This window comes from Myxine glutinosa, chromosome 1, assembly GCF_964187855.1.
Source record: "Myxine glutinosa chromosome 1, kmMyxGlut1.1, whole genome shotgun sequence".
Lineage (NCBI taxonomy): Eukaryota > Metazoa > Chordata > Myxini > Myxiniformes > Myxinidae > Myxine > Myxine glutinosa.
Genome location: NC_136261.1, coordinates 63,556,935 through 63,570,532, shown reverse-complemented (window position 1 = coordinate 63,570,532; position 13,598 = coordinate 63,556,935). Strand labels below are relative to the sequence as shown.

The 13,598-nt window shown below is 49.2% G+C and overlaps 1 protein-coding gene across 1 annotated transcript in view; it reads left to right on the top strand.

The window, feature by feature from the left end:
• Positions 1-2,613: 2,613 nt before the first annotated feature.
• The window catches only part of UHRF1 (ubiquitin like with PHD and ring finger domains 1), a 51,438-nt gene continuing 40,453 nt past the window's right edge, over positions 2,614-13,598 (top strand). Inside the window, exons 1-2 of the mRNA XM_068103558.2 lie at positions 2,614-2,942; positions 11,688-11,987. Of these exons, the coding sequence (XP_067959659.2) occupies positions 2,790-2,942; positions 11,688-11,987 (453 nt within the window). The 5' untranslated portion in view covers positions 2,614-2,789. The remainder of the gene's footprint in view (positions 2,943-11,687; positions 11,988-13,598) is intronic.

The following is a 13,598-nucleotide window of genomic DNA, read 5'->3' as shown; positions in this document are numbered from 1 at the left end:
ATTGGCCCGATCCCATTTGTGAGATGGTAAACCGGAGTAGCATAGAGTTGGAGGAGACCCAGCGGGAGGCCTTACACAAATTAATTGAGACCCATTTGGACATCTTCTCCTTGTCCTCTGAGGATATTGGACGTACGGGCCTGGTGAAACATCAGATCCACACCGGTGAGGCCCGGCCTATTCGTCAGCCCGCCCGACGGCTCCGGTGGAGCAAGAGGGAGGAAGCTGATGAGCAGGTAGAAAAAACGCTTAATGCAGGTATCATTGAGTCCTCGGGAAGTCCTTGGATGTCACCAGTTGTGTTGGTTCAAAAGAAAGATGGAACCACGCGGTTTTGCGTGGACTATCGCCAACTGAACAACGTGACACTCAAAGACTCATATCCCCTGTCAAGAATTGACGATACCCTCGATGCCGCTCTGTGTCTCTGCGTCCCGATCATTGTACATACGTGTGGGAATAATAATTAAACCTGTGTTCTTCCTTTTCCATTCGATTGTTCCTGTGATTTCCTCATTGGCTAAGCGTGGTACGAATAGAACCGCTCAAATCGGGTTCCATTACTAAGACTGCACGGACCACGTGGTACTCAATCCGCTCGGTGTACCCAAATCACACGTGGCTCGTGCGAGGCTTGCTTCCTCACTTCCGTGGCGGCGCAGGGATTAGGTACGAGCAAGACTTGGTCCCGAAACCCTACCTTGCGTTTTGCCCGGAAGAGGCGTTTCAAGTCTCCCGGTTCCGCCAAGCCCAGAAAGAACAAGGGGAGTAATCCCCCCCTGGTAAGGGGAAGAAGGGTGGTGGAGAACCGTAACAATATATAGACTAGTTGGGGAACCGTGGGAATCCCACGGGCATGGACGTGTGTGACATTTGGACATCTTCATTTAGATGCTGCACATTCAGTTTTACAAAATGGTTACTGGCAATTCATCAGATCCACAAATGATGTAATCTACATCATTTATTTACTTCACATATGTTACCCCACACTCATCTCTCTCCCAAACTGCTCTCCACCCCCCTTCCCCCATCACTCCTCTCCAACGCCTCCCCACTCCTCTCTGCCCCTTACTCCTCTCCAACTCCTCTTCACTTTACTCCTCACCCCTCACTCCTCTGCAACTCCTCCTCACCCATCTCTTCCCCTTACTCCTCTCTCCTCACTCTTTCCAACTCCTCCTCACCCCTCTCTTCCCCTTACTCCTCTCCCCTTACTCCTTTCCAACCCCTCTCCAGCCCTCTCTACTCCTTAATCGTCTCCCCTCACTCCTTTCCAACTCCTCCTCACCCATCTCTTCCCCTTACTCATCTCTCCTCATTCCTCTCCAAACCCTCCCCACTCCTCTCTTCCCCTTTCTCCTCTCCCCTCACTCCTTTCCAACTCCTCATCACCCCTCTCTTCCCCTTACTCATCTCCCCTCACTCCTTTCCAACTCCTCCTCACCCTTCTCTTCCCCTTACTCCTCTCTCCTCACTCCTTTCCAACTCCTCCTCACCCCTCGCCTCCCCTTACTCCTCTCCCCTCACTCCTTTCCATCTCCTCCTCACTCCTTTCTTCCCCTTACTCCTCTCCCCTCATTCCCCTCCAATGCCTCCCCACTCCTCTCTTCCCCTTACTCCTCTCCCCTCACACCTTTCCAACTCCTCCTCACCCCTCTCTTCCCTTTACTCCTCTTCCCTTACTCCTCTCCTCCTCACTCCTCTCTTCCCCTTACTCCTCTCTCCTCACTCCTCCCCAACTCCTCCCCACTCCTCTCTTCCCCTTACCTCTCTCCCTTTACTCCTTTCCTACTCTTCCTCACTCCTCTCTTCTCTTTTCTCCTTTCCTACTCCTCACCTCACGCTTCCCTTTACTCCTCTCCCCTCGCTCCTGTCCCACAGGTGTTGCCATCTTGTGCATCGCGCATGTTCTATCTAACGTGGCATCACAGACGGACGGACACACAAACATTGTCATTAGATTTTATGACAACTATGGCCATAAATTATAGTATTGATTTTCCCACTGTTCATGTCTTCGGTTGGGAGAGGATGGAGCACACATTGTGAGACGGTTGGGGTACATGGGAAGGCATCGATGTTTCCAGCATCGGAATTGAACCGTCAGCAATTTTATTATGAAAATACAGGATTTATAATAATCCACTTTAGAAAAGGCTGCAATGTGTTGAGTTGTGGATTGTTGGTTTAAAAGTTGATCGTGACGTCACAATTAAAATACTTCACCACGATTGTCTAACGCTCGTCTATAATTAAATTGAAGCCTCTTGATCAGCCTCACGACGATGTCAACACAAAATATCTGTTACAAAACCTTCCTGCTATCATTAAATGTTTGCGTCTCTGTGAAGATTGTGGAGAAATCTACTTTCAAAACCAAAATGGGAGCGGCGTAACCCAGGGTAGCGTCTTCCCGCCAAAAGTGAGTGACGTCACGCGAGGTGCAATTTTGCGGAACGTAACGACTTGAAAAGTTATTTTTAAATGATGCTTTATTAGATGTTTATCCTTTATACGCTGTCAAAGACTCCTTACGCGAACTTTATTCATTAAAGGGATGGTGTTTGTGATTTTAAAGCGCTCTAATGTCAGCGCGAGAAGGCAAATCTCGCGATACTTTGTTCGCGCCATTAGCCAGCCCTTCCTGCTCTTGAACCCTCAACCTCATTCAGTGAGAGCGGCGCTGGTCGTTCGTCTTTTTTCGTTGCACTCGTTAAACCTCCGCCTTGGGGTAGCTTTCAGAGGGCACAAACGAGGCGTTTCGCGCGTCGTCTCTGGTAGTCGCCATGTGGATCCAGGTGCGGACCATGGACGGGCGGCGGACCGAGTCGCTCGACCAGCTCTCGAAACTCACCAAGGTGGAGGATCTGAGGCAGCGGATCGAGCAGGTTTTCGACGTCGTGCCCGCAAACCAGAGGCTCTTCTATCGCGGAAAGCAGGTGGGTGCTCGTATTCCTTCCTGCCTTGGGGTATTGAGCCTTGAGGGTTTCGGGTTTGACGACGACGACGACGACGACGACGACGACCGTCCGTTGGGGTCGACCATTCAAACTTCTCGCACGATTACGGATCATTTCGTCCGCGCTGCCATGTCTCTGAATGGGTGATGATGTTCCTTCTTTCTCGTTCTTCCAATAGAAACCCGGAAAAGTAAATAATGCAAAGTTGGACATTTTATTCTGAACTTCAGAGGCTTCAGGGCTCGTGGTGGTGGTAGTGGTAGTGTCGATTCATGGGGGGGGGGGGGGAAGAGGGGGTTGAACACCTCCATTCATGTTGGGAGGGGGGTGGTGGGGATTGTCTGCGGCGAAGGGGGCGGGGATAGAGTGGGGGTGGTGGGGAGTGTCTGCGGCGAAGGGGGCGGGGATAGAGTAGGGGTGGTGGGGCGTGTCTGCAGCGAAGGGGGCGGGGATGGAGGGGTGGTGGGGCGTGTCGGCAGCGAAAGGGGTGGGGGTCGTGGGGCGCGTCTGCAGCGGGGATGGAGGGGTGGTGGGGCGGGGATAGAGTGGGGGTGGTGGGGCAGGGATAGAGTGGGGGTGGTGGGGCAGGGATAGAGTGGGGGTGGTGGGGCAGGGATAGAGTGGGGGTGGTGGGGCGTGTCTGCAGCGAAGGGGGAGGGGTGGTGGGACGGGGCTGGGGCGGGTGTGCGTCGAAGGGGGAGGGAGGGGTGGTGGGGCGGGGATGGAGGGGTGGTGGGGCGGGGATGGAGGGGTGGTGGGGCGGGGATGGAGGGGTGGTTGGGCGGGGATGGAGGGGTGGTTGGGCGGGGCTGGGGCGAAGGGGGTGGGGGTGATGGAGGGGTGGTGTGGCAGGGCGGGGATGGAGGGTGTGGATCGAAGGGGCGTGGATGGAGTGGTGGTGTGCGGGGGCGAGAAAGATCTTCAGACCCTACGCTTGTTGCCCATTGTAGAAGGTTCTCTCCTTGTTTTATTTTCGGTTTTGCATACATTAGGTGGACTTTGCATACATCAAGTGTTGGTCTCGATGACCTATTGGTGCTCCTCGCTTATGAGGCTTAAGACGCATCCCTTGTGTCGCATTTGCTTCTCCGCTATAACAAAACGATTAGTTTGAAAGTGAAAGGGGGTCTACACGCGGTTTTATAATGCTTTGACCGTTGATCTGAAGCTCGATTTTATAACCTCAGCAGAGTGGGTAGTGCGAAGCTTTTGAGTTGTGAAAACTGCTGCATGCTATAAAATCCCTGTTGTTAAAATCCCATTGGGGATTTGTCGGTGGTTGCAGGTGTGACGGTGCTTCGGGGAAAGGGAGTGCTGGGTGGGGGGGGGGGGGGGGGTGTATCCATCTCCTGAGAGGTACATGAGGCTACTTGTGGATGATTTTTGTTCTGTCACTCATGATACTTGTATTGAACACATTCTATAAACCTTTATTTTATCTTTTATATAGGCAAATCTTCACTCTGATGTGTCTGTGTCTGTGCATTTCTCTGCATCTGTGCATGCGTCTGCACATTTGTCTACGTCTGCGCATTTCTCTGCGTCTACACATGCGACTGTGCAATGTGCATGCGTCTGCACATTTGTCTGCGTCTGCGCATGCGTCTGCGCATTTGTCTGCTTCTGCGCATGCGTCTGCATCTGCCATGTGTTTGTGTCTGCGCATGCGTCTGCACGTTTCTCAACTTCCATCTCAGCATGCATCAGCGCATGAACTTGCGTAGTATGCCCCTGCTCAAGAGCACATTTCTGTCGCAACACACGAGGATGCATCTGCCCCTGTGCATGGGCAAACGCCCCCTTCTGCGCACGGGCGCACGTCTCTGTACGCGTCTCCGTCTCTGTACGCGTCTCCGTCTGCTCACGGGAACGCGTCTCCGGCTGCTCACGGGACCGCGTCTCCGGCTGCTCACGGGAACGCGTCTCCGGCTGCTCACGGGAACGCGTCTCCGTCTGCTCACGGGAACGCGTCTCCGTCTGCTCACGGGAACGCGTCTCCGTCTGCTCACGGGAACGCGTCTCCGTCTGCTCACGGGAACGCGTCTCCGTCTGCTCACGGGAACGCGTCTCCGTCTGCTCACGGGAACGCGTCTCCGTCTGCTCACGGGAACGCGTCTCCGTCTGCTCACGGGAACGCGTCTCCGTCTGCTCACGGGAACGCGTCTCCGTCTGCTCACGGGAACGCGTCTCCGTCTGCTCACGGGAACGCGTCTCCGTCTGCTCACGGGAACGCGTCTCCGTCTGCTCACGGGAACGCGTCTCCGTCTGCTCACGGGAACGCGTCTCCGTCTGCTCACGGGAACGCGTCTCCGTCTGCTCACGGGAACGCGTCTCCGTCTGCTCACGGGAACGCGTCTCCGTCTGCTCACGGGAACGCGTCTCCGTCTGCTCACGGGAACGCGTCTCCGTCTGCTCACGGGAACGCGTCTCCGTCTGCTCACGGGAACGCGTCTCCGTCTGCTCACGGGAACGCGTCTCCGTCTGCTCACGGGAACGCGTCTCCGTCTGGGCACGGGCACGCCTCTCCGTCTGGGCACGGGCACGCCTCTCCGTCTGGGCACGGGCACGCGTCTCCGTCTTGGCACGGGCACGCCTCTCCGTCTGGGCACGCGTCTCCGTCTTGGCACGGGCACGCGTCTCCCTCTGTCCGTCTTGGCACGGGCACGCGTCTCCCTCTGTCCGTCTTGGCACGGGCACGCGTCTCCGTCTGTCCGTCTGGGCACGGGCACGCGTCTCCGTCAGGGCACGGGCACGCGTCTCCGTCTGTCCGTCTGGGCACGGGCACGCGTCTCCGTCTGTCCGTCTGGGCACGGGCACGCGTCTCCGTCTGTCTGTCCGTCTGTTCGTCCGGGCACGCATCTCCGCCTGTCTGTCTGGGCACGGGCACGCGTCTCCGTCTGTCAGTCTGGGTACGGGCATGCGTCTCCATCTGGGCACGGGCACGCGTCTCAGTCTGTCCTTCTGGGCACGCGTCTCCGTCTGGGCACGGGCACGCGTCTCCGTCTGGGCACGGGCACGCGTCTCCGTCTGGGCACGGGCACGCGTCTCCGTCTGGGCACGGGCACGCGTCTCCGTCTGGGCACGGGCACGCGTCTCCGTCTGGGCACGGGCACGCGTCTCCGTCTGGACACGGGCACGCGTCTCCGTCTGGACATGGGCACGCGTCTCCGTCTGGGCACGGGCACGCGTCTCCGTCTGGGCACGCGTCTCCGTCTGTCCGTCTGGGCACGGTCACGCGTCTCCGTCTGGGCACGGGCACGCGTCTCCGTCTGTCCGTCTGGGCACGGGCACGCGTCTCGGTCTGTCCGTCTGGGCACGGGCACGCGTCTCTGTCTGCGCACGAGATCATGCATTTGATCGTGCGTTTGTGTGCGCCTGTGTTTGCAAGTGCATCTGCATATCTGCCGGTGCATCTGTTAATGCATATGCACGTGCACATTAGTCTGCACATCTGTGTCTGCACGTATGTTTGCATCTTAGCATGCATCTCTGTCTGAGCATACATATGCATCTGCATGTTATGTAACATGTTTAAATGTATGGTGTATAATCTATATTTTAATGCCTTTTGGTGAATTATTTAAGTTTACTCCCTTTCCACAAATTTGTTGTTTCCACACAAAGCAACGCTGTTCATAACCCAGACCTCGACCATCATCCATTCACTCAAATTGCCAAGCGTCCTGACAATGGTCTCCGCTGCATCATGTTTGTTTCTTGGAATCGCCACCCAACTATTAAAATATCAGTGGGATTCTTCTATTTGTTTTATTAATTTATTTTTTGTGTTTTACCTTCGTGATGGAGGAAATGAAGCATGTTGTTTGTTTTCCTTCTGTGATCTCAAGGATACTCGAGGAACAAAGCCGCGTTCCACTCCACCACGTGGTCTTTCCTATTTGTTCCGACATCTTGCCATTTGGAGATAAATCCGTTCCGCCATTTTTCGAAGCAGCCCACATTTTGTCATGATCCATTGAACCAGAGTCGTCTTTGTCTTTTTAAGGAGCTCTGCTCGTTTTTCAGCTTCGTTTTGTGAGTGCACTTTGCATTTGGCGAACATGATAAGAGTTGTGCCCAACATTCCACATGGCAATGCCAGAAGGCCTTTATAGCAAGGTGGACGTTGGTGTGTCTTGCATTCTGCAAGGATGAATCGCCTCGATGTCAGAGCTTTGTACGTGTCCAAAGCGCCTCAGTTGAGTGCATATAAAAGTGTGCGACAGCTGTAGGATATGACAAGTGGTTAAAGATTGATAACATCCTGTTTCTCATTCCTTGGCCTGGCATGTTTACTTGTAGAGGTCAAAAGGCATTTTTGAAACTCGCTACTCTGTTCCATATAACTGATGGGGAAGAGGGAAATCCTTCACCATGGTGATTGAGCTTAAGCTATTCCGTTGCTTCATGGCTTGCCACAGTCATTTGATAAAGATCTCAAGTTGTGTGTGTGTATATACATATACATATACATATACACATATATATATATCTTCATTGGTCGGTGCAGAACCTCTTCTGCGATCTTTCCTTTTCATATGCCAAGGTTAATTTATCTGTGTAACTGAATGAAGGAGGTTTGGTTTTAAGATGATTGGCCTAGCTGGAGCTAAAGGGGAAAAGCACATGGCGGAGAGTAAACATGGCGGCATGTCGTCTTGCCGCGAGCCACCTTTTCATGCCAGGGAGTCCCATATAGGCCGTTGTATTGTGTTCAATTTCACATTTTATTTAATATTTATTCTTCCTTCCAGGGGAAATGACATTTTTTGTTTAAAAATAAAAGGCTTCCTTATTTTCAGGTTGGTTGCCGGGATCTGCTTGTGAAACGGTTTTTTTCTCTTATACAAAGCCATGGCACGGACTGCATTGCGGAGGCTTCCACCCTTAGAGGATTCTGATTAAATTTTTTGTATTCTTGTGGTCATGCGGAGGTCTTTGGTATTATGTGATGTTTCCTTTTAATATGCTGTTCTCATCAAGGGGCCGAAATATTTTTAAGGCCAAAATTGTTTGGTTTTTTGCTCTGGTCTGGTCGAGCATCCGATAAGAGGCAAATGTTGCTGCGTGATCGCATTGTGCTGGAATGCTGCGTAAAACTCGTGAATATTTCTGTTAAGGGGAAAGCTTAACTTTGTCTGTCTTTCAAAGGTCAATTCAACGTTCTACCTTCTGGATCGTACGGCGAGCATCTTTTGTTGCCTGGATTTCAAAAAGCGCCATCGCTGGACCGGTTCAAATAGCAACGCAGACGTTTCTGAATCCTTAACTTCTTTTCCAAAATAAATCCTTCTCGTTTGCTTCGCTATCGGTTTGGCATACACATTATCCTTGTGGGAAGTTTGCAGGAAATGGCGAAGGCCTTGAAATGCTTTTGCCGTTCTTCGAGGATCCGCCATTTTCCTCGTTTTAGCTCGAGCTTTGCCATATCCGCCTGAAGGCCATTCTCAACGTAGAAATGGATATTTTCTCCATGCTTTATGGAAACATTTTTTGGCAAACATTGTCGCTTTGTTCTGAGGATGGCAAAGTTTGTTTTGAAACGATATCCTCGTCCTGGATCGTTTGTTCGAGTCAACGCTGTTTTGTACAATAAAAAATGGTTGCGGTATTTTTGGTGTAAGTGCTTCAGGAAGGTTTGCAAAGCCACGTTCCTTTTGTATGCTCTTCCTGGTAGGTGTTTGGTTTGGAGCTTGTGGGTTAGAGTTGGGGGATAATAGTGGTAGGGACGTGTTGAGGGAAGGGGAAGGGGGGTTTATGTCGGATCCCCACAGCGGCACTGTCACCCACTCAAAACGAACAAAAAAAAGGCCAGCAGTTGTGTGGATTTCGAAGGCTTTTCATTAACGTTCGTCATAGATGTTATTGTTTATCCCTGGTGTTGGCTTAGCGGTTAGGGTGCCGGCTTGGGATCCTAGGATCCTGAGTTTGAATCCCGGTCGATCGCTGAATTAACACCAGGGGGGTTGACTCAGTCCGTCATCCTTCCGAGGTCGGCATAATTGAGTACCAGCTTGCTGGGATGAATGATCACGGTGTGTACCCCGGTTTAGTATAGGTACACCGTATCCCTGCGCATCGTAAGAGGCGACCAAGGGTTGGCGTCAGGAAGGGCATCCGGCCATAAAAACTGCCTCAAACCTCATGGGGCCCGCAAGGCTAACCCCTGCTCTAGCGGGGAAAATTGCCTTAAAACGATCATTCATTCATAGATGTTATTGTTTCAGACAGTATGTCATTGGTCGGATGTTATTTGATGTTATTGTGTTTCTTCCTTTGCTCGATCCGAATATTCACAGGTTGGCCTTTTCCTACCACCTCTTGCGTATGTAATCAATCGCTCGCCCCTTTGAGGTATGAAGGATAAAGCAACCTGCGACAGCAAAAATATACCGCCAACGCCTAAACCACCGCAGGTAAAGGCCTCCCTCGACTCGTGTTGGCATGCTTGCCACGTTTGACAAATGTGGGTTGGCGAGACTGGGCAGCCGTTGGAATGGAACTCGCACCCGTCGGTGGAGAAGGGAAACGAGTCTTTAACCACGCCAGCAAACAGGGAGCACAATAGAAAAACAAAGAAAAACAAAAACAAAAAACAAAAAGTCTTTAACCTTCCAGTGCAAATGGAGCGATCCTACATAGCGAGAGGAGGTTGGAACAAAGGTAAGCACGAAGAGGGAGGAAGGACAATGCAGCGGAGTCATTTGTTTTGTCCTTCATTGCAAAATCTCACTGGTTTCGGGCACACATGCACACCCCTGTGCAGCCACACCAAAGCGTACACCTTTATCTTGTGTAAATAAGAGTTTTAAAAGTGAGTCATTGAGCCGTTTGTAAAGAAACGGCACACACTAGATAAGTCACCCGTGGACAGTTGTGAGGAAATGCACACGTTGCATGAACGGACTGGGCTTGAGACGTCGTGGTTGCACGTTGAGTTGAGGTGGCGGTGAAATGTCTTGGCGAAGGTCGAGAGGGAATGACTGGGATTGGATTGATTTTTGTTTTTTTATTCCAAATTGGTTCTGCTTTCACCAATGTCATTTTCTTTGAAATTGCCTGACAATTTCGTAATTATCTCCTTTGGGTATTGCGAAACAAAACTGGAGCATGAATGTCGTTCCTTTGCATGGTATGCTGGTCAGGCAAGATTGTTTTTGGGGAATTCCCAGCAATGCCCATTTACATATTATGTATGCAAAATGGTGGAATTTTTTGCCTCGTCCTTTTCTGTACATTTTGTACATCTACCTTTTCTTGCTCTCACCCTCTTGACACCTTCCAGATTTCAACCTTCCTCCGGACCCATGCCTTCCCTCCGCACCCCTTGGACATGTCTTCCCTCCCCACCCCGAGACCCATGCCCTCCCCTCCGCACTCCCGGATCCGTGCCCTCCCTCCCTGGAACCATGCCCCCCCCCTCTCCACGTTCCCTATCCTCCCTCCGGCCCCTTCTCCCACCTGTGTTCGGGATCCAAGAGTGCATTTTGTATCTCATGAGTTTCACATCGTGAAACATTCCAATCATCTTGGGCTTTCGCCCTCATTGCAAATGTATTTGCACATGCTGCTGCTGTTTGTACTGCTAAATTACATAATAGATTATAATCTTTATCTGTATGTACCAGTTGCTATGCAGCGCCATATTGTCATGCACGCTATTATACATTACACGTGTGTAAGTTAACCCCCGTTACCTTTGGTAGCTAAAACTTGCACATCGATTCGTTGTACGTGTTTCATGATCATGAAAAACAATTTGCGGGTGGATGTCTTTTTAGACATTGCGGACAATTTAGACATTGACAATTGACAATTATTTGCTTAGACAGACATTTTAGATAGACAATAGAAGATAATTAGACAATTAGAAAAACAATTTGCGGGTAGATGTCTTTTTAGACATTGCGGACAATTTAGACATTGACAATTGACAATTATTTGTTTAGACAGACATTTTAGATAGACAATAGAAGATAATTAGACAATTGACAACTTAGACAATTAGAAAAACAATTTGCGGGTAGATGTCTTTTTAGACATTGCGGACAATTTAGACATTGACAATTGACAATTATTTGTTGACAGACATTTTAGATAGACAATAGAAGATAATTAGACAATTGACAATTTAGACAATTAGAAAAACAATTTGCGGGTAGATGTCTTTTTAGACATTGCGGACAATTTAGACATTGACAATTGACAATTATTTGTTGAGACAGACATTTTAGATAGACAATAGAAGATAATTAGACAATTGACAATTTAGACAATTGGAAAAACAATTTGCGGGTAGATGTCTTTTTAGACATTGCGGACAATTTAGACATTGACAATTGACAATTATTTGTTGAGACAGACATTTTAGATAGACAATAGAAGATAATTAGACAATTGACAATTTAGACAATTGGAAAAACAATTTGCAGGTAGATGTCTTTTTAGACATTGCGGATATTTTAGACATTGCGGACTTTTTAGACATTGCGGACTTTTTAGACATTGCGGACTTTTTAGACATTGCGGACTTTTTAGACATTGCGGACTTTTTAGACATTGCGGACTTTTTAGACATTGCGGACTTTTTAGACAATTTGCGGGTAGATGTCTTTAAGAACACATTAGGAGGCCATCTAACTTTCTCCGCAGATGGCATAATATGTATGAAGAAAGATGTGATTGCAGTTCCTTTTGTGCCGTCTGCTCTGCACCCGTGTACAGATGGAGGATGGACACACGTTGTTCGACTACAGCGTCGGCCTAAATGAGATAGTGCAGCTCCTGCCACGGCAGGCTCCCGTGAAAGGCACGGCCGACAGCAAAACCCCGGCCGACGGTGTAGAACGCAGTGCGGCGCCGCGAGATGGCGGAGAGCTGTCGGACAGCGACTCTGGTTGTGGCTCTGGCCAGAGCGATTCGGACAAAAACTCAACCAGCGGCGAGGTGCCCGTCGAGGGTGAAGCGGCGGCTCGTACGGGTCAAGCTGCTGTGGCTGTAGATCCAGGTTTTGGATTGTACAAGGTTGGACCTCGGCACCCTCATTTTCTACTTCCTCTGTTTATTTCCTCTAAACTCTGAAGTGATTAAATTTGTAATCTGTTATTGTTTAAAATAATTTTCTGTTCTCTTTGAAGTGGTTTACTACTAACAATAGAAAGAACTATGAACTTACAAAAAAAACGCTTTTTCTGAATTTTATGTTTGTGCTGTGACGGTGTACGGTTTCATTCAAATTTGATTAGAACGGCACTCGGTAGAGCACATACCTCCACAGGCTGAACGGTTTACGTTTTGTATCCCACTGATAGGCCGGATCTGGATTCGGACCTGAACCAAAATCTAATCGGCTTGTTCTTGTCACCTAACCAACTCGTCCACCAAGTTTCGTCCAAATCTGTTCACAACTTTTTGAGATATCCTGCTATGTATCGTTTTCGGCCCTATCTCCGAATGGTGAAGAATCACTTAAAAAATTCTAATAGCCGGATCCGAATCCGGATCTTCACCAAAATCTAATCATTTTGTCCGTGTGTCACACACACTACATCTCTGCCAAATTTTGTCTCGATCCGTCCACAACAACAACACAACAACATGCATTTTAAGGCCATAACCACAACCTTTTGAGATATCTTGTTCACAGATAGACAAGGGTGAAAACATAACCTCCATCCACCTTCGATGGCGGAGGTAAATATTCCCCTTATTACCCTTAGCTCACGAAGCGAAATGCGGGGTTAAGCATTCGGGTGCATATGTGTGCCGTGTCTGCATTCAAAAAAATGATTTTCTCTGCAACCGTTGGTTCGACTGACATGAAACTTTACCATAGGAGCGCCTCTGCCTGTAGATTTTTTTTTTTTGCTGATAATTATGACGTCATAGGTCATGTGGTACAGACGCCATCTTGGAAAAACGTTGCACCTCTATACCTCCCAAACCCCTTTAATGGAAAAAATTGAAACATGGCGCATTGTCAAGTACTCCCCATGGGGAATAAGATGTGTTAATGATGACGTCATCGGTGCCTTCATAATTCGACAAGGACAACGCTTGATTCGATAAGGGCTGAATTTTTTTTGTTTCTTCGCAACTACTGGTCGAAGGACACTAAATCTTCACCATAGGAGCGCCTCCTCCCATATAATTTATTTTAATGATAATTATGACATCATAGGTCATGTAGTACAGGCGTCATCTTGGAAAAAACGAAAAACTTTGCACCTCTATATCTCCAAAACCTCTACATGGAAAACAAGAAAGAGCAATCTGAGATCGCAGACTCTTGCCAGGATGTTTTATTGTTTTTTAAGGCTTTTGTGTCAAAACAAATATGGCGGCTGAAACACGTGACCGATGACATCATTTTTTTTTCCTCTGCCAATTTATCCCCAGATGATGCTCAATAAATTTGTACTTGTCGAATTCTGACGTCATAATGGGAGCCACCTATGACATCATTAACATATTTTATTCCCCATGGAGAGTTCTTTAAAATGAGCCATATCTCAATTTTTTTTATATGCAGCGCTTTCGGAGATATAGAGGGGCGCAGGGTAAGTATTCCATGAATACTATCTAGTTTTATCAAGTTAGCCTTTCAATCACTCCTAACCTATCTGTGCACTCATT